General features: G+C 37.1%; 1 protein-coding gene across 1 annotated transcript; it reads left to right on the forward strand.

Moving 5' to 3' along the window:
* Positions 1-345: 345 nt before the first annotated feature.
* Positions 346-1,504, forward strand: K441DRAFT_665211 (uncharacterized protein; the record flags this gene model as incomplete). Its single annotated transcript, XM_067649465.1, has 5 exons — positions 346-521; positions 594-781; positions 968-1,150; positions 1,181-1,198; positions 1,355-1,504. Coding segments are annotated over exons 2-5 (354 nt in total), but the record flags the coding sequence as incomplete, so codon positions are not given.
* Between the last annotated feature and the right edge of the window lie 22,108 nt (positions 1,505-23,612).

The raw sequence follows: 23,612 nt of genomic DNA on the forward strand, positions 1-23,612 counted from the left end.
AGGGTAGTATTGAACGGGTTACGTGAGCTCATGGGTGCATAGATACGTCGGATAAATGACTGTTTCCATCTAAACTATTATTTAATCTCCTTATATCGCAAGTTCCATTTAACAATTAATACGTATTCAATAGCGTCTTGTCCACACTGCGGTATTTCTACCTCCACTAGCTATTATTTCCCAACGGTACAGAGGAGCCTCTATGACGGCTGGTGGCTAAAGGGCTCTACGTAGCCGAAATAAGTGTCAGTTTGGGGCACGTGCGCGCCCCACCCAAACAAAGCCCCTAAGCATGCCTCACAATCATAACAAACCTCACAACACCACCATTTCGCACCCAAATTCGTTCGGTGTAATTACTAATTATAACCCAAGTCACCAAGAGCCTGCATCCCGAAAAATGTGGGCAAAACACTTTACCCCACCCCTAGAATTGTACTATAATACTAGGGAAAATAAGCATCTAAAGACTCCTCCATGTATAGGAGTTCTCTACGCCAAAATCTTTGGCCAATTACTGGGCAAGGCCATTTCTCTAGCTATTATATAGCAGGCTACTAGAATTGCTGAGCGCTCTTAGCAACGTATTGTGGCCTTAAAGTAATATAGAACTATATATAATTCTAGGCTAGAAATAAGAGGGAGAAATCGAGCCCTTACAAAGGAAGACACCTACGCTATTGCCGTGTATTTGGACGACCCTAATCTTAATTAAGACTTAAAATTAGCCCTATAGCAGACTATTATTTAAGAGGCCCTAAATTATAAAGATCTTTTAATGGTTCCAACTTAAAGAATAGATCGCTAACCTTTTAGAAATAAGCCAATTTAAAGAGCCATAAAAAAGGATAAAGGATATATTAATGCAAAGATAGAAGAAGAGAAGTAGCTTAACCTAGAGCAGGCAGATAAAAGGAAAACTTAGTGCTATTTATAGCTAGAAGAAAGACCCTATCCTAAGGACTAGAATAATATTACTTTTTGTAATAAATATTACTTTGGTTTAGGCGTAGAAGAAACCTATAGGATTAAGAGAAGAAGTAGTAATTTTTACCACTATTTACCACAGAATGTTTATAGGAAGAAGGGGGTTACTAAAAAGGATAAAAAGGAGAAGGCCCGAGAGAAGAAGCATCTTAAACTGTTTAATGTCTTTATTATTATTGGCAGGACCTAGAAGAAGTTCTTCTTATATAAGGTGGATAACTAGGTAAGCAAGATAAACTCAAAAGCCTATACTAAGCAGGTATTGCTATAGCTTCTTTTAAAGTTTAATATTAAGGGAATTACTTTATACTAGGATGCAGATTCAGCGCATAAATTAAGGGAGTCTTTAGCCTAGGCAAAGGAATAGGACTTAAAGCTTTTAATATTACCTGGTCTATTACCGGATCTGTTAATTGTGGAGTCCTTAGCCCATCCTATTAAGGGGAAGTTCCATTCAAAGCGCGTGGAAGAGGAGGACGCAGCATTAGAGCGTTTTATTGATGTTTGGGAGAACCAAGTGGATCAGGAGAAGATTGCAGAGATGTACAGCTGGTACACGAAGCGCCTGCATGAGTGCATTAGGGCTGACGGGCAGATAACTCGATATTGAATTGATTTGGCTGTATTGTGGTGTTGTGAACGATGATCGTGAAGCATGATTTTGGTGGGTGCGCAGGCCTGAAGACGGTGACAGGCGGGAGGTAAAGATAGGCTACTGGACCCGAGGTATTATTTGTCGACAACACTTGGCAGGCTCTCTGAATTGGAACGTACAAGAACGAGGATTATTTCGGAGGTCATTGGGCGGTCTACCCGTGGGTAACCCCGTTGGGGGGGATAACAAAGGACCCCGGGTCAAAATTTTAACCTGTACAACAGGTAATCTGGGAACCCCGAACGACTTTAAGGAAAGGAGTTGTCGAAACTGATGCCCTGAACTTACTTGATGTTTGGACAGGTACGTACTACGTAGATAGGCTACATGTTGGAAGTACAGATAATTTTAAATGTTGGCGATGCAGAACGCACAAAAGCGGACTCTAGGGTCCACCACGTGTAGTGGTTTCTTTTTTATCTCTTCAAGTCCTGTCATAACATGCGGATCGTTGGTACCCCCTAACGAAAATTCTAAGCCGAGTTTATAATTAATAAGCCAATTAATTAACCCAAAGCTTTAATTTAGAGCTTTATTATATAGACTTTAATTAATATATAGAGCTTTTGCTTAATTTAAAAGTAGTTGACGATGGGGTACAGCTGAGCGTGGTCCGGAGAAAGTTGAACGTGGTCGCCGATGGGGTCGACGAAAGCTGAGCGTGGTCCCCGATGGAGCCTTACCTCAGCAAGCTCAGACCGTAGAATCAATTAGCGGACTTACGTATATCCGCAAGCGGATATCGCTAACCTTTTTTGTCAAAAAGTTGATTCTATGGTCTGAGGGACTTTCGCGAGGTTTATTAAGCGATGCGACTATTTTGTATGTAGAGCAGTCACCTTCTTTAACGAAATTGATCTACACCCCCACAACAGCTATCATCTCAGAAATACCGTCAAATTAATCCGCAGAGCAGCTCTATAATCGATCAGTATATCTCCTCCGTACGCCTCCACGATATCTAGTAGAAAGCGCCGCCGAATGGGCGATTCGCCTACTCAGGGTCTGCACGAAGCTCTGCGCGAAGCTCTGCACGAAGCTCTGCACGAAGCTCTGCACGAGCTCTGCACGAAGCTCTGCACGAAGCTTTGCACGAAGCTCCGCACAAGCTCTGCGTACGAGGCTCTGCACGAAGCTCTGCACGAAGCTCTGCGTACGGAAGCTCTGCATACGGAGGCTCTGCATGAAGCTCTGCACGAGGCTCTGCGTATGGAGGCTCTGCACAAAGCTCTGCACGAAGCTCTGCACGAAGCTCTGCGACGGAGGCTCTGCATACGGAGGCTCTGCATGAAGCTCTGCACGAAGCTCTGCACAAAGCTCTGCGTACGGAGGCTCTGCACGAAGCCCTGTATACGGAGGCTCTGCACGACGGCTCTACTACGGAGGCTCTATATAAAAGCTTTGTGCAGAGCTTCGTGTAAAGCTTCGTGCAGAGCCTCCGTACGCAGAGCTTCGTGCAGAGCTTCGTGCAGAGCTCCCGTACGCAGAGCTTCGTGCAGAGCTTCATGCAGAGCCTCCGTATGCAGAGCTTCCGTCGCAGAGCTTCGTGTAGAGCTTCATGTAGAGCTTCGTGCAGAGCTTCGTGCAGAGCTTCGTGCAGAGCTTCGTGCAGAGCTTCGTGCAGAGCTTCGTGCAGAGCTTCGTGCAGAACCTCCGTATGCAGAGCCTCCGTATGCAGAGCCTCCGTCGCAGAGCTTCGTGCAGAGCTTTGTGCAGAGCTTCATGCAGAGCCTCCGTATGCAGAGCCTCCGTACGCAGAGCTTCGTGCAGAGCCTCCGTACGCAGAGCTTCGTGCAGAGCCTCCGTACGCAGAGCCTCGTGCAGAGCTTCGTGCAGAGCTTCGCGCAGAGCCCCCGTACGCAGAGCTTCGTGCAGAGCTTTTATACTCGGAGCCTCTGTACGGTCTACCCAAACAATAACTACCTAAGGTTCTTTAGGGTAGCTACTATAGATTTATATAGGTTTTATATATATTAGCTAGCGTTTAATAAAGTTATATATGGTCACAGAATTGCTAATAACGCTTTTTTTTTTTAACGAAAATGATCATAAGACCTAAAAATACCTAAGTAATAAAAATAATATATTCTAAAAGCTTAGGTTCTGTTATATAATCGATTAACTTTGGGAAATAATATAAAATATTGGTGTTGAGTTATTCTAATATCCGCAACCTCCGCAACCCGGATATCCGTGGATTTACTAAGAACCGTCGCGGAACACGCTCAGACGTAATACTGGTGGTGCATCACAAACGTAGTTAGTCAGCTTGCGGACCGATTGAAAATCCGCACCAACAGAATCACGTCTAAGCTTGCTGAGGTAAGATGGAGCCACCGGAAAAAGGTCAGCGGTACTCAACTTTTACCCATACAGAACGCGCATTAGTAGCCACAATTTACCCTAGTGACCGTATGCACTGGATATACAATGTATATGCTAAGCATATATATACCTATAAGAATATATTGCAATGGCTTATTAGTAAGTATTTGCTAAGTATATACGTAGTATATACTTTATATATTCTTAGCATATACTTAGCATATACTATATATACTTAGTAACATACGGAACGTTAATCCCCTAATGTAAATTTTGACCTAAGGTTATAAGTAATAAGCTAATTAATTTTAGAGCTTTATTATATAGACTTTAATTAATATATATAGAGATAAGGTTTTTGTTGACCTGAATTAGGTTATCTTATTACCGACTTAGCAACCTCCCATTGACTCAGTCATTAACTCAATCATTAACTTAGTCATTGACTCGGTCACCTACCCCTTATTTTCATTGCTACCCCTCTACCCCCTTCTCGTTCTTATTTCCTATACCTTTCCTATATATATATAGAGGCTTTAGAGCCACCATTTAATAGATAGAGTTATTATTCTTTTCTTATAATCGGTGCACGGACTTCTGATTGATAGTTATGAGCCCAGGTTGCTTGCCGTATTGCCCCTATTTAACTATTTGATTTAATTAATCTATTTAATTAATATACCCCTTATTAAATTACTACTTATTACTAAATCCTTCGACCTTTCTGTAAGCACCTTTTAATATAACTTCTTAACCACCTACCTAAGCTATTACTATAACGGTGATATTATTGAGCTAAGCTGATTGGGACGAATGGATCGACCTTATTAGGCTCTAAGCCTGAACAGGAGACGTATGGGAATACGTTAACCCCTTAACCAAACGGGATAAGTTGCCCCTATTGGTTGAACCAGTCTTTCATAGGCCTTAAGACATGAAGTTAGGAATGACCTCCTATGCAGCTCTCTCTAAGGACGAGAAGGACGAGCTTTAAATTCTCCGTGAGAGGTATAAGATAGTAAAGAAGGAGTATAAGAAGTAGAAGGCAGCTTCGACTTCTCTATAAAGCTATATTACCGGTGTAGTAGCCAGACATCTAAACACTTATATACTGGGTATTGACTCAGTATATAACGTACTAGTGACTCTTAAGGAGAGGGTTGCCCCTACTAATACTGTACGTTAGCTCTACCTATCTACTTAATACGCTAAGGTTAAAAAGGGCCCGAAGAATTAGAACTTCGAGGCCTGGTTATAGCAGTGAGAGAAGACGTATAACGATTATAAAATGATTAAATTGCTAAACGTAGACGGCGACTAAGCGATTAGAGACTTTTTGTTGATAGTAAAGCCAGTATTACCAACTTGGGCCTTAATGTAGAGGGTTGAATTTAATAAATATAACTGGGCTAAGGATTACGTAATATCCATAAATTGACTGGTTGATATCTATTAGAACTATTAATAATTGGAGACTGCCTAGTAGAAGAATAGAGCTTAGCTTAGCGCCAATGTAGTAAGCTTTTAGGGCAAGTTAATTAATAAGGCTCCTAAGGACGAAGCTCCTAAGGATAAGGCCCTAACTACCCCTTCTAGGACGGCACGGAAAAAAGATACCCTAACGTGCTACTATGGAGCTGTTTACTAGTTCTAGGACTGTCCTTATATTAATAAGACGGTTCGATTAAAGGACTGGAAATTAGATAAAGCTACAGCTAAGAAGGTTGAGGAAAAGATTGCTAACGCCCTAGAATGGTATAAGCGAACACTAGAGAAGGTTAAGAAGCAGTCTTTAGAAAAGGAAGCTCTACGGAGCCTAGATAAAAAGGAAGATAATAGTACCTTTTGTGTATATTAAATAGGCGCTTATAAAGTAGGTACTGACTATAAGCTATATAATAGCGTAATCCTTAATAATGGAACCACTATACACGTTATTAATAATCAATTAAGGTTTGTTGATAAGCTCTAACTAAGCAATAACTTCGTATATGCCGGGATGGGTATAGATCTAGTTAAGGGTATAGAGACGGTGGTAATTACTATTCAGACGCTATTAGGTTTTAGAAAAATCTTCTTAGCTAATATAGCTTATGTACTAGGTTTTTATACAAATTTAGCCTGCCTAAGAAAGTTTAATAATAAGGATATATAGTGGGACAATAAAAAGAACCTACTGTATAAAAACGATTATAAGACGTTCGTATATTGCGAGCGCTATTATAATTAATTGACCCTAAGTAAGGCCTCATTTGTAATCTAATTGCGAGACCCCCTTTCTAATTAGGAAGTAGCTGGCAGACTCTAGTATAAGAGACTGGGCTATGCAGGACCCAACGCGATCGAGTATTTACCCTAGGAAGTAGGTGGTGCGAAACTTTGAGGTCTAGCGACGATTGACTGCGAGACCTGCGCTGTTAGCAAGGCTTATAAGATTGTATTAAGAAGACCACCTACTAGTAAGGTAACTAGACCCTTCTACTAAGTGTATATTGACTTGTTTTAAGAGATTGTGGCGTACAACGGTTATATCTAAACGATATATTTTTATAACGAATTTCTGCATTTAAACGAGGTTGAGACCTTCGCCTATAAGTCGTTAACGACGTAAGCAATTATACGATACTTAAATAGGGTAGAACGTTAATATAACCTAAAGATTACCATAATTCGAATTGATGGTGAAACGTCTTTAGGTGGCGAGTTTAACACCTAAAGGACCTAAAAAGGTATATTACTAGAGCAGTCGGCCCTATATATAAAGTCTTAGAACGGTTCTACTAAACGTTCTGGGGGGGTGATTATTATTAAGTCTTAATATATGCGGATTGAGGCTTAATTACCAGAAGAGATCTGGCTAGAAATTATTAGGGCTATAGTGTATTTAATTAATCGGACACCGAGCGCCCAGCTTAACTGGATAATACCTTTTAAGAAGCTCTAGTTAGCACTAGGACTCTCACTATTAAAGCTAAATATAGCTTACCTATAAGTATACGGCTGTAGAGCTTACCCGCTTAAATACAAAATCCTATATATATAAAAGCTTAAGCTAAGGGCTTATATTGGATACCTAGTGGGGTACCAGTTGACGAATATCTTTAGGGTTTATATACCTAGTGAAAAGAAGGTAATTTGAACAAGGGACGTGACGTTTAATAAGTAATTACTCTATGACGACAGTTAGCCAGATCTTGTAAATCTGCTCCAGAAACGCACGGATTAAATTTTAGAGGTAATTAATATGTTAAATATTAATAGGACGCTTTAGGAAGAGCTTAACGAGACGTTAGATAAGACGTCAGATAAGGAGGACAAGGTAGATATTAGTGGAAGTTGATAGGTAGATGCTGATAAAAATTAAAATTAAGCGATAGATTAGGACGATGACGTAATTAGCCTATAAGCCTCTAAGGACGACTCTATACTAGGCCTCCCTACCCTAGCTAAGACGCCAAAACCTTAATTAGATACTACCAATGTAGAGCCGTTAAGTGCCTTAATTAAGCGAAAACCCTGATTTAAACTTATTTCTAGAAAATAAGCCTATCTAAGACAGGAGATCCGCGGTAATATAGGCGATGTTAATATTATAACAAGCAGAAGAACTAAGAAGCCCTTAACGCGTTAAGAAGCTTACCTTATAGATATTAAGCAATTAGATACCCTTCCTACCTTCTACGGAGCTTTTACTACGGGAATTAAATATTACTAAAAGCGATTACACCGCGATGAGCTTCTATTACCACCTCGCAGCTAGAAGGAGCTTTAAGCTTACCTATATAAAGATAGCTTTGCGGAAGCCGCCAATAAGGAATTTAGTGATCTTAAGCAGCGAGGGATATTTAAGACCGTCGTACGGACAGTGTCGCTTAACGTCTTACCCGTTACCTGGGTGTTTACTTATAAGTTTAATACTGATAGATATCTAGTCAAATTTAAAGCCCATTTTTATATATAAGGTGACTTATAACGACCTAGCGAAAAGGATACGTATGCAGCAACTCTTGCAGCAAAAATATTTAGGGCTATAATGGCGATCGTCGCTGCATACAATCTAGAGACTTAGCAGTGCGATATAGTTAACGCCTTCGCCAACAGCCTTATCGATAAGATAGTCTATATTAAGTTTCTAGATAGCTTTTAATAGAAGGGTAGGTATCTACTCCTTTAAAGAGCCTTATACGGCCTTAGATAATTACTACTGCTTTGGCTTAATAAGTTCTTAACTACCCTAATAACCCTAGGTCTAACGGCAGTTAATAGAGAATCGTGCCTATTTCATAATAACTGGCTAATTATGTTCTTTTACATTAATAATATTATGGCAGCCTGCCGTACAGAAGACCTACTAAAGCTTTAACTCTTTAAGGAAGAGCTAACGAAGAAGTATGAGATTAAGAACCTAGGAGAACTGATCTAGTTCTTAGGAATTAAAATCCTCCACAATTAACCTTAACGGAAGCTTTAGCTTTATCAAGATTCCTACATTAATAAGATCGCCAGCACCTTTTATCTAAAAGATTATCGTCTAATATATACGCCAATGAGTACGGACGATCTCTTACCTAATCTAGAGTAGGCCTCTAAGTAGCAGGTCTATATGTATTAGAGAAAGGTCAGCTCACTACTTTATACTACCTACATTACATAACCTAACGTCACTTAAGCCTTAAGCAAGCTTGCAGAATTCCTTCGCAATCTATCGCCCCTGTATAAAGCCGTAGTTAATTAAGCAATTGCATACCTCTATTAAACGAGAACCCTAGCGATTAAATACTTAAATAGGAATATTGGAAGTCAGATAGTCGTCTATATAAGCAACGCTGCATTTAGCAACGATCCTATCAGTTAGAAGAGCACTAAAGGCTTCATATTTTTACTATTTGGGGGAGTAATTAACTGGCGCTCCACCAAGCAGAAGATAGTTACGATATTAAGCACTAAAGCTAAGCTCAAGGCTCTATTAAATGCAGCTACCAAATCAATTTAGTGGCAGCGCTTCTTTTAAGCTATATAACTCCACACGAATAAGGAGTATACAATTGGCTGCAACAACCTATAGATAATTTAACTGCTTACCAAGAACAGACCCCAATTAAGTACAAAGCTTCATTACGTAGATATCCACTAGCATTAGCTTTGCCAAGAAGTTCAAAAGGGCTTAATTATAATTAAGTGGGTCCCTACTACTAATATAACGGCTAATGGTCTTATAAAGGCCCTGCCAAGGCAAAAGCATAAGAGCTTTATTTGATAACTAAATCTAATTAATATTAAGACCCTATTGTAGTCAGATTTGACTATACTGTTTAACCTATTTACACGATTTCCTTATCAAATTCTTGCTTTTAAATGGTTTCTATTTAGTTCAACACCATAGATATTTCCTATTTAGGTATATCCAGCTAATCACCTACCAGTCAATTAGCTGGGGGGTATGTCGACCTAAATCAGGTTATCTTATCACCGACTCAGCAACCTCCCATTAACTCAGTTATTAACTCAATCATTGACTCGGTCATTGACTTGGTTACCTACCCCTTATTTCTATTACCACCCCCCTACCCCCTTCTTGTTCTCATTTCTTATACCTTTCCTATATATATATAGAGGCTCTAAAGCCACCATTTAATAGATAGAGTTATTATTCTTTTCTTATAATTGGTGCACGGACTTCCAATTAATAGTTTTCCAGGGGGAGATATTACGAACGCTTTAAGTACAATGTTACGACTACTTAGAGAAGAGTTAAAAGAAGCTAGTTGGTTAATTTAGGCACGATCTAGGATAGAGCCGATAGAGCTATATAACGAGGAATAGTAACCAAGGTTATATAACGTAATCTATATAATCTGTACAATCTATAGGATCTGTAACAGAGTAGATAAAGTACACATATATTACGTACAAGAAGGATTTTATAAGAGTACGGTTGTGTATTTAAGGACCCTTAGTCCCTACCTAAATAGTTTCTTCCTTATAGTAATTCTTAGAATATAATTAGAGTTAATCTATTAGGCAACTACTCCACTAGTTATTATTACCTTATTAACTTCTATCTTTGCATTTCCTATACACCTAGCCCAATAATAGGACCTACCGTAGTTCTTACTATAAGGTTCCGTTATACAATTACTACCTAGTTATAGTATTAAATATAGAGAGTTAAATAACATGCCACTAAAGACAGCCACTATAACGCTATTAACGGCAGCAACTACTTCGAGATTAGGAAACGACACTAGTATGGTAGATACTAACTTATAGCAACCTGTGACGGTTGGATAGTTATAAGAGGTAATTAACTAGTTAACAGCTAACAATGCAGCGTTAAAAGAAAGGGTTAATGGGATTAAAGTAGTAAAGGTTAAGTTACTATTGATTAAAAGATTCTTAGGGGAGAGATTAAAGCTTAAGGGATTCCTTACGTAAATGCACTTTAGGGTAATGTAAGAAGGAGCTAAGCTACTAACACCTATGGATCGAATAGCCTATATAGGACTATTCCTATCAGGAAGAGCACTTAAATGGTTTAAGCCTTACCTTACAGAAATATAAATAAATGGAATAACAACCACTAATTAGGAGGTGCGATTTATATTCTTAAGCTGGGAGGGATTCGCAGAGTAACTTATATAAATATTTGGAGACCTAGAGGCAGTAATAACGGCGGAAAGAAAACTCTAAGATATTACGTAATGAACCTTAGCAATTAAGTATATAACATAATTCCAGACATTAGCAATATAAGTAGAGTGGAATAATAAGGCGCTTATAGTATAGTATAAATAGGGACTTAAGGCTAAAGTCTAGGATGTAATTATTCTAATGGAAGATGCGGACACCCTAAGGGACTTAATAGATTAAGTAATTAAGATTAATAATTGGATCTACTAAAGGGAATAGACTAAGAGAGGTTAGGATAGAGTTTTATAGTCGTATAAGGCGTAGAGTACGTAACGACTAAAGCTAAGTTAAAAACTATAGTATGGCGTAGAGCTAATAGACCTAAGTAGTACTAAAGAAGCCTATAAGAGATAGAGTAAGAAACTGTAAAAACCTAGAGGTTAAGGATCTAGTAATTATAGGACTAAGGAGCAAAGGCTAAATTAGGGATCTTAGTAGTAGAAGACGTTTAGGCGGACTCTATAGTAAAGCTAATGGTTTAAAAACGGAGCTTATATAAATTGTGGAAAATAGGGTTACTTTGTAAGGGATTGTAAAGATAGTTAGAGTTACTATGTAATAAAGGGAACTAGACTAATAGTAGAAGATATATATGTATAGAAAGATAATAGTATACTACAAGGAACAAAGGAATATTTAATCCGAAGTTTTACGTTTTATTATAACAACGCATGCCGAATTTATAAAGACGCTAAGTACGGCGCAAGCTATTGGCTATAGGAGCCAAAATCTATAAAGTATAGAGGAACCAATGAACTAGTTCGTAGATTAGATATTAAGGATAATAAATTTGACGTAGGCAAAGCATTTCGTGACGATGAGGTAATAAGAGCGGTTTATTGGGAATATATAACTATTAGAGATATTATATAAGAGGTAGAGGATAATTCCACTATAGAATAGGGAATATTAGTAGGGATTAAAACCCCGCTAAACACGATGTCTATCGCTTTATAAGACGTAAGAGAAGTAGGATAGCGAGTCACTTTAGCACTTAATAAAGGCAAAAGGCCAAAGGCTTAAGATTCTTAAGATAAGATAAGGTAAGCTTAAGGACCTATAACGGACGAAAACTAATAGAGTAGAGTAGTAGCTTAGTTTAAAGATATATAAATAGGCTTGGGATAGAAGTTCCTATAGGCATAAGACTTTTAAGACGAGATAAGTAAGATTTAAGACTCTTAAGATAAGATAAGAATACCTAGTAAGCCTAAATGGATTAAGGTAAGAGTAAGGCTTAAGTTAGAAGTAAGCTTAGGATTAAAAAATCTAAGGGACTAAAAATTTAGAGTATAAATAAGGACACCTATAAACAAGAGGCAAGGGGCTTCTTTATAGATTGGAGAATCTGTAATATAAACAGTAACTAGACTAGGAGATAGATATATAGACCTAAAGGACTTACTAGTAGAATATAGTATTCGGATTAAAGATTAAAGAGTTAATATTAAGATTAAGAAGTAAGAAGACTTTAAGGATTAAAGCATAAGACGTAAACCAAAGGAAACTATAAAAGAATTTAGATAAAGAATTATTGTATAGCAAGAATAAAAACTAGACAAAAGATTTAGTATATTAGGACATATAAGGGACAGAGCGCTAGTATATAGAATTACTAATAGGCCTAAAGCAGGCATACTAAGAGCTAAGTAGCTTACTAAACTAGAAAATAAAGAGGATTTAGGGATCCCTACTAGGTTTAAGGAACGATATACTAAAGGTTGTTACGATATAGTAATAAAAAGATACTTCCTTACGGATAAGCTATATACACTTTAGCAACTATACTAAAAGTGGTATAGGTAAAGACATAATAATAAGTAGGAAGACTTCTATATATAGTTAGATAAAAAAGTTATCTAAAACTACCTAATTACGGAAAAGGCCATAAATTATATTAAAGGAGCCTTAATTATAACGTTCAAGGATCTAGAGAAATAATTAGGGGACTAGAGAAGCGAGAGACATATCTTAGTACCTGCGAATAAAGTTATAACGTTTAGATCTGCACAATAAAGGTTTAAACTTAAGGATAAAGACGAACCAAGAGTTAATCTAAAGCACCCCGCATACTATACGCTATTATAGATTATATGCGTGGATAATATATATAAGATGTATAAGAATCCAAAGGAAAAGAATTAGAAATACCCTATAAGGATATATTAGATAATAGATAAGCAATAATATAGAAATGCTAAGTATATATACGGCTAGCATCTAGCAGAAGTTTAAAAGTTAGGTAACTTAATACTTTAACTAGGAAGATTTCTTATAGAAGAATACTTAGATAGACGATAGTGGTAGGAATGCCTAGAAAACACGTATCTATAGTATATTAAAGATAAAAAGCAAACTAGGTATTGGCTAAAGAGCGAGCCAAGTATAATAGGACTAAGCAGCTAATAATTAGGAAAAGTAAAGGCCTACGGAACTAAAGGGAGCTAGTAGTAGAGCCTTAGACCCTTAAAGGAATTTAAGGATAACACCTAAATTTATAAGTTAGTTAGCAAGATTAATAGTTTAAGGTATTAATAGATAGTGGAGTAATAAGGAACCATATCTCGCTAATAGCAGTTAAAAGGATAGGATTACTATATAGGAAAAGGGAGCACCCTTACCTATTAGTGATAATTTTAGGAGATCCAATAGCCTATAGAGGAGGCATTATTAATCTTAAAATAGGACCTATTTAGTTAACTATTAAAGGGAGACAAATTGAGATATCTTTTAATATATTACTATTGGGAAATAATAAGGCAGTATTAAGAATGCCTTAGTTACAGAAATACAATCTAAGGATTAATTGGATTATAGGTTAAGTTAATATTAGGGATACTTAACGCCGCAAAATGCAATAATAGGCTAAGTTGGTATAGTACCAAGTAGGAGCGACCTATAAAAAAATAGAAAAAAAGGCTAAGCTATATACTAAAGAGATACTATAAGTACGGTAAGAAACTATAGTCACTAGAAAGCGAAAAGCTGTTAGAATATATAACGTAGGATTATAAGATAGAATTAGAACTAGGAATAAGTCTAAGGTTCTTTCTAATCTATAAGCTTACCGAAGAAGAGGGTAAAGCATTAAAAGAGTTTATCTAGGAAAATCTACGAAAAAGATACATTAGACTATCGCAGTTATTAGCGGGTTATCTAGTACTATTTATACTAAAAAAAAATGGCAAACTAAGGCTATGTGTGACGGCTCGAACCATTGAACAAATGTCTGACAAAGACTTGAACAAATGCTTCTGACACGAAGCGAACGAATGCTGTATTACGAAGATATTAAGCTGAGGAGCAAGAGAAGGTGGTGAGGCCACGTCCATATACATATGCCAAGTCCTAAGCGAACCCCTGACTAGGTGACGCGCCCCAGCGCCGTCACATCACCCCCCCCTTTGAAAAAGCCTGCCCTCAGGCTTATTCTCCAGGTGCTGTCTACCTTGTATACAGGAAAAAACAGATTAAATTTCACCCCTTTGAAACCGACGAATCTCCTCATCCATACCCGATTCTGATTCCAACCTCTGCTGGCGGAGAGTCTCTATATCAATCTGTTCCTTATATGGCTGCAATAAACACTCTGCGACCCAGTGGTCATGTGCACCACACCGTGTGCAACGTCCTTCCAATCTACATTGTTCTCGGTAAGCTGGTGACATCGATCGAGCGCGGGGCCCCGTGGGGGAGCTAGTGGATCGTGGGGTAGATCGAGGACTAGTAGATCGTGGGGTAGATCGAGGACTAGGGACGTTGATCGCGTTAATTCCAATAGCGCCAATATCCATAGGCTCCGATCCACGGTAGTTGCCGTTGCTAGAGGGTTGTACTGTAGAAGAAGAAGATAATCGACCGGCTAGTTGTTGAACGATTCGAACAAAATCAGAATATTTTTTCGGCGGATTGAGCTGTTGATTGAGCCTGCTGCGGATAGTAGAGCTCAGCCCATTCCTGAATATTGATATCTTGTTAATATCTGGCCAATCCTGCCCATGTGCCTCGTACAGAACGCGTTCGAACGTTGATATATAGGTCGGTACTGAATCGTTGCCTTGACATAGGGACAGCAGCCTATCTTCTGCCTCTTGAACCTTGTTTGGATTATCGTAGACGCGCGTTAACTGATCTAGAATCGTATTATAATCCCACGCATTTGACTTTTCTGCCTGTCCGAGCTGGGGGAGAACCATTGCCTGTGCGATACTGTCGAGATTTAAGTACACGTAGTAGAACTGTGCAATCGAATCGCCAATAGCCGCATTGTCAACTCGTAGCTTTGCCTTAATTGCTGGCAGCCAGGTATCAAACTTGTAGGATTTTCCGTCGAACTTCGCAGGATCAGGAAGGGAGGGCTTCGGCCGAGAGGGGGTGGTTAAAAGAGAACGTAAAAATTGATTTTCTGATGACAGCTGCGCGACCTGGGCCTGTAAGTCTGCAATAGCCTGCTGCATCGGATCCATCTTAACGGAAGAAGGTAATAGAAAGATAAAAAAAGATACAAGCCTGGGTAACCTGAGACCTGAGAACCTGAGAACCTGAGAGAAGCTATAGGGTGTCGCTCGNACGCATGCACGATCCTATGCAGAGACCTGAGACCTGAGATACCGCAGCTTGTATAACTGGGGAGCTTAATATAATGTGACGGCTCGAACCATTGAACAAATGTCTGACAAAGACTTGAACAAATGCTTCTGACACGAAGCGAACGAATGCTGTATTACGAAGATATTAAGCTGAGGAGCAAGAGAAGGTGGTGAGGCCACGTCCATATACATATGCCAAGTCCTAAGCGAACCCCTGACTAGGTGACGCGCCCCAGCGCCGTCACACTATGCATTAACTATAAACAGTTAAACAGCATCACTAGGAAGGATAGGTATCCTTTACCCTTAATTAGCAAAATCTAAGATAGAATAGGTAATATATAAATCTTTACAAAGATAGATCTAAGATAGGCGTACTATTAGATTAGAATTAAGGAAGGCAATAAATAGAAGGCAGCCTTTAAATTAAAGGAAGGACTATATAAACTATTAGTTATACAATTCGGACTTATAAATGCACTAGCAACGTTCTAGAAACGTATTAATAATATATTAGGGGAATACTTGGATGAATTTGTTATAGCATACCTTAATAATATTATTATCTACTTAATGACTAAGGAAGAACACGGGGAATATGTTAAATAGGTTTTAAGGAGACTATAGAAAGAATAGATGCTAGTAGTAATTAAGAAATACAAGTTCTTTACCAGGAAGACCGATTTCGTTAGATTTATTATTAAACTAGGCCAACTTAGTATAGATCTAAAGAAGATCGAGGCCATAGCGAATTAGCAAGAACTAGAGAACGTTACACAGTTAAGGTCGTTCCTAGGGTTTTGCAATTACAGTAGAAGGTTTATAGCGCAATAGTTAAAGGATATTAAACCATTTATATGATTAATGAAAAAAGAAGAACTATAGGTATGGGGAGAGGAATAGTAAGAGCTCTTTAAGAAAGTTAAAGAGTTATTTACCTAGGAGCCAGTTCTTAAGATCTACTAACTAGGATTAGAGACGGTTGTAGAAATAGATATATTAGACTATATACTAGGGGCGTACTTTATATAGAAATATTAAGATGGATGGCACCTAATGGCCTACTATAGTCGAAAGATAACACTACTAGAGTTAAACTATAACATCTACAACAAGGAGTTATTAGGTATAGTTATAGTACTAAAGGAATAAAGAGCATTCTTATAAGGTATAGAAAAACTATTTATAGTTAAGACAGATTATAAGAACCTAATAGGATTCCTAATAATAAAGGAACTTAACTAAAGACAGGTTAAATAGGCAGAAATGCTTATAGAATACTATTTCGAGATTTAGTACACTAAGGGTATAAATAACATGCGGGTAGATGCTCTAAGCTGTAAAGCTGAACTATAAAATAACGAAAAGCCATTAGGGGCTTTACTGCGAAAAGACACAGACGGATTAATTAGGTATAATTACCTAAAAATTATAGCAACCTAAAAAGAACTAAAGAAGGTCTATAGGACATTAGAAAGCTTTTAGGTATAAAGGATTTTAGAAACATAGCTAGAAGATCTATAGATAGATATATACGAAAACCGAGAAGTAAAGTACATCCTAAGAAGCATAGCAGAGTAATTCGTAGAAAAATTCTATAAGGGATTAACTTAGGGACACAATAGAGCTACAGGCTTAGTATTAAGACTCTAAAAGGAGTATATTATTAACGGAATCTAGAGAATAGCTAGGAAGGTTATAAAAGAATATCTAGATTGCTAGAGAAATAAATTAATAAGGCATAAGCTATATAGAGGGCTATAACCTATTAAAATACTAGAGAGACTATGGGAGGTTATATTATAGGACTTTATCGTTAAGTTACTAAAGTTAAGAGACCCTATTACTAAATAGAATTATAATACGATTTTAGTAATAGTAGACAAGCTTACAAAGTAGGGATACTTTATAGCATATATAGAAGAAATCTCAGCAGAAGATGTCGCTAGAATCTATATTAAAGAAGTATTTATAAGATATAGAGCACTAAGCAAAATCATATTAAATAGAGATCTAAGATTTATAGCAGCATTTTAGGAGGTATTCTTGGCGGAATAAGGAGTTTAAGCAGCAACTTCTACTATATATTATCCGCAAACAGACAGTTAAACGGAAAGATTAAATTAGACACTAGAGTAGTATCTAAGACATTATATTAATTATACACAGAATAATTAGGTATCGCTATTACTAGTTATATAGTTTGCATATAATATAACACCTTAAGAAGGAATAGGCATATTACTATTTAAGGCAAATTATAGATATAAGCTAAAAATATCGTTATTACTATAACAAGTAAAGAAAACGAGTAGCATAGTAAAAGAAAGAATAAAGACGTTAATAAATCTTTATATAGACCTTATAGAATTAGTAAAGAAAGTATAAGAAAGAATAAAAAGGTATTATAATACTAGGAGATCTAAGGGACCAGATCTTAAGGAGGGAGATAAAGTGTGGCTACTATACAAAATTTTTAAGAGTTAACGACTAAGTAAGAAGTTAAACTACGTTAGACTAGGACCTTTTAAAATTATATAGAGGATTTCACCGGTTATATTTAAGTTAAACCTACTAGCCAAAATAAAGATCTACCCTATATAGCACATTGTAATACTAGAGCCAGCATATGGAGATATTAAGCTACCGGTTTATAAAGCAGATATATATAGAGGATAAGAAGAAGACAAATAGTAAGTTTTAAGGATTATTAATTACGAGGACATTAACAATAAAATATAGTATGAGGTTAAGTAAATAGGCTACATTAAGACTACCTAGGAACTACTAGAAAATTTAAAAAACGCTATAGGAAAGGTATAGGAGTATTGGAAGAGATTAGGTTAGGTAGCATTAATAAAGAAGGATTACTAAAGAATAAGTTACCTAAGGGGGACCTAAGAAGAGCAGTTACTAAATTACTTAGATTTATTTCCTTCTCTGTTAGAAAAAGGTCTGTTCTTTTATCGCCAAATTTTTATAAACCTTATTCCATAAGTTTCCACTCCTTAAAATAGACCTTCTTATACACCTTCTTAAGACAGATTAACCGAGCGGACGCCGCGAGACGAGACTTAAGAGCCCATTGCTAAGCATCGGCAGCCTCCCGTTTAGCGTCCTAAGAGCGGCGCAATTTGGCAAGAGTAATAAAAAGTTTATTATCTAGCTATGCAGCAGTAGATTAAATATAAAACCCTAAAATAAATTAACTATGGAACTAGACGACTATTAAGAGTAATAGGTTATATATATTTAGCGTTAGAGATAAAGTAAACGTCATAGGACGAATAAATATTTGCTTTAGTGCACTCTAAGTAAGAAAACGGTTATTGCGAAAATAGGTTCGCCAGCGTAATATAAACTAACCCCTTTTTTGAGTAATAAGAATATGGAGACGATATAATCTCACTAAGAGATAATATTATAGCAATAGTGCAAATACAACAAGCAGTTAAAGAAGAAGAAATTGCTTTAGGTATAATAAGCAATAATATTAACTAAATTAATTAAACGGATATTACACCTCTAGTAAACGACTTAGAGATATTAGGAATCTTTAAGGACGAAAATAAAGAGGAGGGAGATAGTGTTACAAACGCTTTAAGTACGATGTTATAACTACTTAGAGAAGAGTTAAAAGAAGCTAGTTAGTTAATTTAGGCACGGTCTAGGATAGAGCCAATAGAGCTATATAACGAGGAATAGTAACTAAGGTTATATAACGTAATCTATATAATCTATATAATTTATAGGATCTATAACAGAGCAGATAGAGTATACGTATATTACGTATAAGAAGGATTTTATAGGAGTACGGTTATGTATTTAAGGACCCTTAGTCCCTACTTAAATAGTTCCTTCCTTATAGTGATTCTTAGAATATAATTAGAGTTAATCTATTAGGCAACTACTCTACTAGTTATTATTACCTTGTTGACTTCTATCTTTGCATTTCCTATACACCTAGCCTAATAACAGGACCCACCGTAGTTTTTGCTACAAGGTTCCGTTATAGGAGACCCCCTAAAACCCCCCTATATAGAGCTTTTACTTAATTTAGAAGTAGTAGTAAGGTTAAGGCGCCTTGCGTTCCTAATTGTCGTCACGTGACGCAATTTTTGGGTAACAAAAACCGCTATTAACGTTGCTCAACTAACACCTACTGGAGGCTCCTCCGTCCTTCCTATCTCCTCTCTCACCCATCTCCTCGTTAGATGCTGTCTATATCGCTACATTAAATAATAGATCCCTTAGTAAAGACTGGGGAGGAGTATTAGAGCGCCTCTAGCTCTTATAAGGAAGAAGAAAGAAGAAGAGAGGAAGGTATAGAGGAGGGAGTATTTATAGACGGGAGGAGGCCTGCGAATAGGAGATTAGGCAGCCATAATATAGACATTAACGTTACTTAACTAACACCTACTAGACGCCCCTCCGTCCTTCCTATCTCCTCTCTTACCCGTCTCCTTATTAGATACTGTCTATATCGCCACGTCAACTAATAAATCCCTTAGTAAGGACTAGGGAAGGGTATTAGAGCACCTCTAGCTCTTATAAGGAAGAAGAAAAGAAGAGAGGAAGGTATAGAGGAGGGAGTATTTATAGATGGGAGGAGGCCTATAAGAACGGGAGATTAGGCAGCCATAATATAGCTAGTGGCGTTGCTTAACTAATACCTACTAGAGGCTCCTCCATCCTTCCTATCCTCTCTCGCCCGTCTTATCGTCCGATGCTATCTATATTGCTACGTCAACTAGTAGATCCCTTAGTAGGGACTAGGGAGAGGTATTAGAGCACCTCTAGCTCTTATAAGGAAGAAGAAAGAAGAAGAGAGGAAGGTATAAAGGAGGGAGTATTTATAGATGGGAGGAGGCCTTATAAGTACGTGATTTAGTAAGTACTAATAGTATGAGATTCTTATATAAGATAGGCTTAATTGCTTACCAAAATACGGGGCATCTCTGTCCCTATAGTGGCTACTATAGTAGTAGAGACGCCTTAAATATTTAATGTAACTAACTACTGAGGCTATTAATAAGTGAAAGGTAGGCTACCGATGTGGTGTAAACGATGTAGTTATTAATATCGGTTATAGCCTATTTTTGCTTCTAGTATACGCGTAAATTGTCCTTGTATTTAGCGTAGAGCTAGTTATAGGTAGTAAGCTAGTTTGGGTCTAGCTTTGCTATTAATATAGCCGTAGGTAGTATGTCCCTTGGTGTAGGCCGACTTAGTAATTCTAGCTTTAGAAGATTGTCTTTCTTCTTAGATAGGTCGATATACTGCTATACCTCGTTAGTTTTAGCTATGTTTTAAATAATAAAGAACCATTAAATCTAATTAGATGGCTTGTTAAGGATAAGGTTAATTTTAAATTTAGTAAAGGTTATTATTTTTAAAATTTAATAGGTTAGGAAGGGTCCAGGTTAGGGTTTAGCTAGCGTTTTAGTAGAACCTTATTTAGACGTTCCAAACTTTTAATTTAATTCGTTAGTTTAGATTACTAAAATCTAAAATTTTATCACGGGGAGCGCGATTAATAACCCCTACTAATAGCTCTAACTACGTCTAATTTTTGATTTATAAATCGGCAGATTTATAGGTAATAGTTATTGCAAGTAGCTCTAGGTGCAGTATATATAAAATCTTAACTATAGTATAAAGAAGTCGTGGCTGCTAATATGCGGTCCTAAGTATTCTTAGAGGTTATATAACTTCTTATATAAGCGACATTTCCGCCCTTTAAAAAAATTAAAAAATTCCAAAAATTAATTAACGCTATAGATAGCAGTAATATTAATCCGGTAGTACTGCTAATTCTCCTTATATACTATTATATGTATATCTAACAGCTCTAAAAGCGGTAAGAAGGTAGGACGGATAGGGGGGTTAAAATTTAGAAAATTGGATTTTGCGGTTAAGCTATTTAAAAGTTAGGAGACTAAGATAAATACTGCATTCTCCGCTTACCTCTAAGCCAGTATATAATTTCCTAATTAGGAAAAGTCGTTTATAAGTAGTTACTACTGCCTCTGTGCAAAATCTTCTTATTATACCTCTTTAGTCTTACTTATAGATGACTAAAATCGTTCTATATTGAACCTACATTCAAATATAAGCCCTAAAAGCTTCTTAACTCGTAAGATTGCTATATAGGTCAGCCCAGCTATCTTATCCTTTTCCTTAACATCTAGAACTACCTAGTTAAGTATTAGGCCCTAGCTTTTATATATAGTAAAAGTAAAAGCTAGAGTAATTAGAAATTGACGCCGTAAGTAAGAGCCTTTTATACCCTCCTATTTACGAAGCACGGAAAATATAGAGACGACTTTCTTACCATCCTGCCGAGTAAATAGAGTAGGTCCGTTATACCCATCTACCGCAATTAGTAGTAACTAAGGCTAATCCTTTTTAATATCCGCGTGTCCCTTCTATACGACATCTTTAACTATACTAGTAGTACCGTTTACTAAGCCTAGTTTAACCCAGATATTCTATATTAGTATTACTTTCGCGCCAATATATAGGGCTAGATTCTCTATAGTATCGCACTAATTAGGAGTAACTTTCTACGTACCTACACTAGTATTAACTAACTTAATAGCCACTACTAGCTGTAAAAGGTCGCAAAGCTAAATAGTGTTATACTTACCTATAGTAGCGCGTATGCTATATAGCCGAATTATATTATCGAAGCCCGTAACCTTATTAGTAGATAGGCCCTACTTATACCTAGTTAAAAGAAGCTTCTAGGTTAATTCACTTATAGAATTACTACGTAGCTTTATAAGGGCGGTCCTAAATACAGAGCTTTTAGCGTTATTACCGCCCTGCCGTATAACTTAATCTAGGATAGCTATTTGGTTAATCGCCTTATAGGCTCCCTTTTTATAGCTAGTGAGCTCTAATGGCCTAGCGGGTAGATTGCTATATAAGGCCGCCTAACCTATAGGGGGAAGCTAATGGAAATCGCCTACTAGTAAGATATTTAAGCCTCTAAAATAGTCGTTATTACGCGTAGGGTAGATCTAACGGAGGTGGTAATTAATCTAGGCTAGATATACTTACCTAATTATAGATTTCTCATTAAGGATAAGATAGTAAATATCCTTAAAAGCTTGTTGTAGAGGCATAAAACTGGCAGTAGGCAATTTCTTAAACGAACGGTTCACCGGTAACCTTAATAGATTATATATAGTTCTGCCGTTAATACTAAAGGCAGCTACCCTAGTAAGGGCAGCTTAAGCTAATAGCGACGGCTTGCTATTAGCCCTTGCCATATTATAGAGTGTAGTAGAGAGGACAGTAATAAGATGCGATTTACCGGTTCCTGCCTCTCTATTAATATTAATCCGTAATAGGGGGGGGCCAAGGCCTAGTTTAATCTGCCTATAGTAATTAACTACGGCGTTATAAATATAACGCTGGCCTGGTTATAAGGAAGACGGAGTTGCTGTTTAGGATAGGCGGCTCTATAATAGAGGCTATAACCATACTTCCTGCCAATAAGTCCTCTTATTAAGCTGTGGGTACGTACCCTAATATATACCCCAATTATAGTTATGATTAAGCTCCCTATTACTAAGCCTATTAGGATCCTTAATCTTAACTCTATTAGTATTTTAAACGCGGGTATATAGGGCCTTAAAGGACTAATATAGCTCTAAGTCGTCTGCGAAATCGCCCTTAAACTCATTAATATTATTAGTAGTTTCGTAAGCTTTATCTAATTTCTAATTATAGAAGTAGTTAGGTGGGTACTAATAAGAGTTAACATAAGCCTAATAGGAAGCTATATAATTAGGGGCCCCAAATCTATTAGTATAAGTAGCTACTTCCTTATACTCCCTCTACGGGTGATAAAGAATGAGCTTTATATAGCAGAACTTAGGATACTATAGATAAGAAGGATCGCCCTTATATCGCGGAAAGTACAATATAACTCAAGGCCTTACTCTTAGTTAATGCTTATAAGTAGAGTAATTAAAATAGAGTAGAAAATTAAGAAAAGTAATATCCTCTACCCTATCTAGGCGGCGCTTATATTTCTTATAGTTAGATAGTTTATACCCTCTTAGTTACCTATCCTTAAGCTTATATATAGCGCTCTAATCGTCCTCCTAGTGATAGTTTAAAGTTACTATATTCCTAGAGCCTTCGTAAAGGGGAATATTAAAAAGTAGATAGTATACCTCCTACGCTAACTAATCGCGTTTAGTAATAAGCTTGTTTATAAACCTAGTTACTACCAAACTAAAGGTATAAAGGCTATTAGCATACAGCTATACTAATTAGAGTAGCTCCTAGTAGGAAGTTAACTTCTTCTCTTCCTTGCTGTAATATTTGCCTATATAGTTAACTATTACTAA

Source organism: Cenococcum geophilum (genome assembly GCF_001692895.1).
Source record: "Cenococcum geophilum 1.58 unplaced genomic scaffold K441scaffold_42, whole genome shotgun sequence".
Classification (NCBI taxonomy): Eukaryota; Fungi; Ascomycota; class Dothideomycetes; order Gloniales; family Gloniaceae; genus Cenococcum; species Cenococcum geophilum.